Source organism: Suricata suricatta, chromosome 4 (genome assembly GCF_006229205.1).
Source record: "Suricata suricatta isolate VVHF042 chromosome 4, meerkat_22Aug2017_6uvM2_HiC, whole genome shotgun sequence".
Lineage (NCBI taxonomy): Eukaryota > Metazoa > Chordata > Mammalia > Carnivora > Herpestidae > Suricata > Suricata suricatta.
The window spans coordinates 112,016,267-112,021,970 of NC_043703.1; the positions used below are offsets into that span (position 1 = coordinate 112,016,267).

The window sequence follows — 5,704 nt, forward strand, 5'->3', positions numbered from 1 at the left end:
AAATGAGAAATACATGTAAGTCACTTCTGTATACAAAATACAATGGATGTCTCTAGATAATGTTCTTGTGCAACTGTTTGAGTTGCAAGCTGAATTGGTTTTTTTTTTTTTTAATGGGACACCATTCTATTTGACTGACAAACTATGGTTATACAGATTCCAGTATCTGGCAGACATTTTCTTGGAAATAAATGAAATGAGCATATCTCGACAAGGGAAACAACTGACAGTGTTTGATGTCAATTATAAAACTTGAACTTTCAGGCAAAAATTCGAATTTTGGAAAACTTGTATGCACCACTACGAGTTTGACAGCTTACAGACTCTTTTAATGAGCCTGATGATGACATTAACAAATGGGATATTTTGTTATGATACAAAATGAAATATGTCAACATTTGGAGTATCTGAATAACTCAGTGAGCTAATATTTTCAAAATAATTAATACATGATGTTACAAAAATCTTACATGGGTATGAAATCCATTCAAAGTACAATTTAGACCAGAGCATTTAAATGTACACAGCATGATATTTTCATTGCTCATGTTTCAGATTCTATATGCAGCCTCCTAGAAATTACCACTTATCAAGATTTGTTGCAGTGTCAAAGAAGAATACCCATAAATATCCGAAATGACTATTAAAATACTCCTCCCTTTTCGGGCTACATACTTCTATGAGTTGGATTTTCTTTACCCACTTCAACTAAAGTAACATATCACAACAGATTAAATACAGAGGCAGATGAGAATCCAGTTGCTCCTATTAAGATAGACATCAAAGAAATTTGCAAAAATATAAAACAATGCCATTCTGAGTCTCACTAGCAAGCATTTTTTTGTTTTGTTTTGGAAAGTATAGACATTTTTTTCAATAAAAAATGTAATGTTTTCTTGTAATTGTTTTATTATTGATATTTTTAAATTAATTAATAAATACTTTAGCCTCTTCTCTGCCATCATGGTGTGTGCTGCTATTTCTCACCATGTCTTCTCACAAGACTTTCAGGATTAAGCAATTCCTGGCCAAGAAACAAAAGCAGAATTGTCCCATTCCCCAGTGGATTCAGATGAAAATTGGTAATAAAATCAGATACAACTCCAAGAGGCGGCACTGGAGAAGAACGAAACTGGGTCTATAAAGGATCGTACATGAGATGGGATACGTTTATGGCACCTAAAAGTCCTATGTTCCTATTCCATCACCTCCCTACTACCTGACCACTAGATCTGTTTTATCAGGGAAATAACTTTTCTCTGTTATGATGTTTCTGCACCAGTAGGTTGGTTCAGTAATAAACATGTGAGCCCTTTTGATTGAAAATAAATAAACAAATATTTTAAACATTTCTCATTTTAATTTTTGTATCAAGGATTTGCAAACTTCTCTGTAAAGGTACAAATAATAAAAATGTTGGGCTCCATAGTTCATACAATCTCTGCTGCAACTAATCAACTCTACCGTTACAGCATTGAAGCCACAAAGACAACATATAACCAAATGGGCTTGGCTGTGTTCTAATGACATTTTATTTACAAAAAAAAAAAAAAAAACAGAAAAGTCATGGGCTAGATGTGGCCCATGGCCATAGTTTGCCAACCCCTATATTTTATGATATATATCAATAAATACAACCAACTTAAAAGCTCTCCAGATTTCTCACTAATTTATAAGTGTAAAGGGACCCCACAAACAAAAACATTGAAAAATACTGTTCTACCTGAAGTATGAAAATTTTATCATCTTCAGAAGGAATTTTAGACATAGAAAAAGGGAAAAGAGATGTGTTGGGGAGAGAACCCATCATCCTGGGGTCATCAGCCTGCTCCAGTTCCCTAGGGGGATGGATCCAACAAGCAATGAATGGCTTGGGAAGGTGAGATTCTGAGCACAACTGCACTCCACACTGACATTTCCAGTCACCTCTGGAATCTACTTCATCTAGAAAAAGCCTCAGTTTTGGGCCACTTGTGGGGCCACTGCCACTCTCATGAACCCATTCAAATGGACAAATAAATAAAATCCCATCTTCACAAAGACAAAAGTCACACGATGCCAAAGCACATCTGTAGGATACCCTCCAACTAGCACCAGTGAAACAGCAAGGGGTTCTCTTGCACTCAGCCCCTTGGCAAGACAGGACTACATGGGGGTGAGGGTACTGATCCTCACACAAGCAAACCACATCAAACCTAGAGAGCATACAGAAGATTCCTGACTGCTCAGAGCATGCCAGTTATCGAAGACTCAATAGCCTTGGCAAAGGGCTGGCTCCTCAGCCCTCAGTTTTCACTGGAACTGAGTCACACCTCCAAATCTTATGACAAATGATGTTTTATTAACTTTAAAGAGTGCCAGCTCATTTCCTGGGTTCTAAGCCAACCTGACATAATAGAGTCCTTCAAAAAAAAATAATAATAACCCAAAAACCCAACAACCCAAAAAGTTGGTATAATGTCCAAAATATTTCAAAGAATGAACACTTCTTAATTTGTTAAGTCTTATGTCAGTCTGCTCTAATAGGATAAAAGCCTATCATTAGAGACCCAAGGCAAACTCAGAACACCTGCCATCACCTTATTGCCTGCTGGACCTTTTTTCTTTGACTGGTTTTTATTTTTTTCCTTCTAGCAATGCTTTGTGTGACAAAAAGTGTTTTCTGGTGATTTTCACACAGTTGGCTCTCCTGTCCACTAATCTTCTGAGTATTTTCAGTTCACTCCCTCGATGATTTTATTAGATCAACATTATCAAGCTGTGAGGTTCCGCAACATGGAATGTCAACACAAACAGATACATCTAGAATAGCAGTGTTCCCTCCCTGCCAGTAGTAAGCATCCCCACCCTGTCAACACACACACACACACACACACACACACACACACACACACACACACACACCTGCCTTTCCTCAGTCACAAAGGTATTCAATTGGGCCCTTCTCTTCACAATTCTCTTTTAGCCTCACTGACTGGCAAAACACAGCAAAAGCTGGAGGGTTCCAGCTTTGTCCTCGCTCTTAAAAGGGACAAGATCACCAGAGAAGCAAGGCAAACACAAACTACCCACATGCAAAGAAATGGCAGTCTGCCTCTCAAGGGACAGACCAAGCAAACTGTCTGCTTAAAGAGGGTAAAAGTAGCTTTGAGACAAGAGAGCATAGTCTTGAATGGTAGAGAAAAGTGCCTTCTTAGAGCAGAGTGTGTGCAGTGTGGCACCTCAAGTCATGAGCAGAGAGTGTGTTCATGGGGCTAGGGCAAGAAAGAAGGGAACTGACACCTGTGCAAGAGACTTGCAGTGCTTTGAACTTGAGCAAAGTAATATGGCTCCCCCTAAGTGAAGGGGGAGCTTTGTAGAGTCAGGAGGTGGTATCCAGGAAAACTGAGGCTTGGATCGTGGAGGTAGGTCCAAAGTCCAGCATGTTTGATGAGATAAGGAGGACACATCACTAAGGTTTCAGCAAAAGCAGGTATTTACACCCTCAGCTGACCAGGAAATCTAGGATTTTCAGGTTGACAAGGACAGAATCACACAGGCCATAATGCTAATCTATTCTGAGTAATAGCCTAACTTACACTTTTTGAGTTAACCAGGACAGATTACTTGGCCTTTTTGAACTTTATTCATTTATAAAATGCGATAATAATAGCTCTGGCTGCTATAACAAAATGCCATAGACAGGGAGGGTTAAACAGAAGTGTATTTCTCACAATTCTGGAGGCTGGAAGTTCAAGATCAGGGTGCCAGAATGGTCAGGTTCTGGGGAAGGACTTCTCTCTGATTTATAAATGGCCACTTCTTCACTGTGTTCTCACATGGTGGGGAGAGAGCATGTGAGCGCAGGTCTTTTCCTATCTTATAAGGACACCAATCAATCCCACCACCAGGGCTCCAACCTTATGGCCTCTCTCATCTAAACCTCATCACCTCCCAAAAGCCAATTTCCAAAACCATCACATGGGGTAGGTCAGGAATTTGTTAGCTAGGATGCAACAGGAAATTACTCAAATAAGAAGACTGAAAGCTATATGCAGAAGGAAGGAAGGGAAGGGACAAAAGTAGGGAAAGAATGTGTTTTGTTTTGCGGAAGCAACACTTTCAGCCAAGAGTCACCCAAATAAGTGTTTCACCTGATAACTCCTTGCTAGGTTGTCTCACCTGACAGTTCTTTACATGAGCCGGTTGGAGCTGAATTGGAGCTGAGGACCTATGCAGAAGCTCCCCTCAGTTGTCCAGAAGTTACTTTTAGCTCATTATAATACCAAGATCTCCTCCTATCGACAGAGCTTTCTGCCATGTTTGGAACTATGATGTATGCACTAGTGGGCTGACAGGCTAGGCATGTGCAACCGGACCGAAGTGCCTAAGCGAGCTCCCTGCCCCCACCTCTAATACACTGCACAAAAGCCTCCTGTACTAACCCCAAAGGGAGATAGTGCTTCATGAGCTCTCTCCCCATCTCTTTACTTGTGACAAGCAATGAAAAGTTTTTTGCTTTCACCATTTCCTTGGGTTGTGTGCAATTTGATGTACCCCAAACAGCAAAGCCCTTGAGTTTGGTTAGATTCCACATACAGATTTGGAGGAGACACATTCAGTGCACAGCAAGTGCCTACCACAGAGAGCTGTGATGATTCAGTGAAGCTTACACACACAGGGCTAATTTAGCACAGGGCCCAGCACATCACTGGAAATCATTAAAGATGACTATTTTTCTTATTCTTATTTGTTTTAGGGAGTGAGCAAAGGAAGTATTTCTATAAGCCAGTACCACTGTTCACCCAGAGGTGTGTTTGGCAGGCAGTTGCAATGGCATTTCAACAGGAATCTGTTGCCTTTTACTGGAAGGTAGCCACGCCTTGTTCTCTGATCTGAGGAACCCACATTTCCCATATCCATGTCATACGTGCTACACAGAGGTCAGAATTACTGGGAAAGGCAGTCTTCACATGCCCTGCTGTCAGCACCTCCTTGGCAGCCGAGTAAAGACAAGGGTCCCCCCTGGGTGTAAGAATCTAGGCAGGAGCCTGTGACTAGACAGTGAGGCATCCTCACTTTGTCTTTTCCCCCATAACATGGACCAGTGGTTCTCAAACTTGAGTGTAAACCAGAATCCCCTGGAAAACATGTTAAAACCCACCTCCAGTGTTTATGACTCAGCAGGTCTGAGATGGCCTGAGAATCTGAATTTCTAACTAGTTTCCAGACGATGGTGATGCTGCTGGCTTTGGAACTACACTTTTGAGAACCACTGATGTAGGCTGTGAAACAGAAGCTCCAGTAGCTTATTTCCCATAACAGTCTGATAATTTTTAAAAAATTTTTTAACATTTATTTTATTTATTTTTTGAGAGACAGACAGAGCATGAGGGTGGGAGGGGCAGAGAGAGATGGAGACACAGAATCTTAAACATACTGGAAAGGTGGCATCACTTTGAAAAGTAGAAGTGATCTCTTGTTATATTTTAGGTAAGAAAAAAGTAAAGCTCAGACAAGTTTAGAATATGTTCCCAGGGTGTATGAGAGGAATTGTCAAGCTTTTGAAAACTAGAATTTGAATGGCAGGAGGGGTTGGAATTCTAAACTATCAACTAGATCATAATCTATCCCTTTTTCCCCAGCATTTTCTCTGACTTTGGACAGTCTTATCTTATCTCTGACACCTGGTGTGAAAACAAAGCATGTCAAACACTTATTCAAT

The 5,704-nt window shown here is 40.5% G+C and overlaps 1 protein-coding gene across 1 annotated transcript; it reads left to right on the forward strand.

Annotated features, from left to right (window-relative positions):
• Positions 1-988: 988 nt before the first annotated feature.
• On the forward strand, positions 989-1,144 carry LOC115289028 (60S ribosomal protein L39-like). The gene has a single exon (XM_029936241.1). The coding sequence runs from the start codon at positions 989-991 to the stop codon at positions 1,142-1,144; it is 156 nt and encodes a 51-aa protein (XP_029792101.1).
• The last annotated feature ends 4,560 nt before the right edge of the window (positions 1,145-5,704 follow it).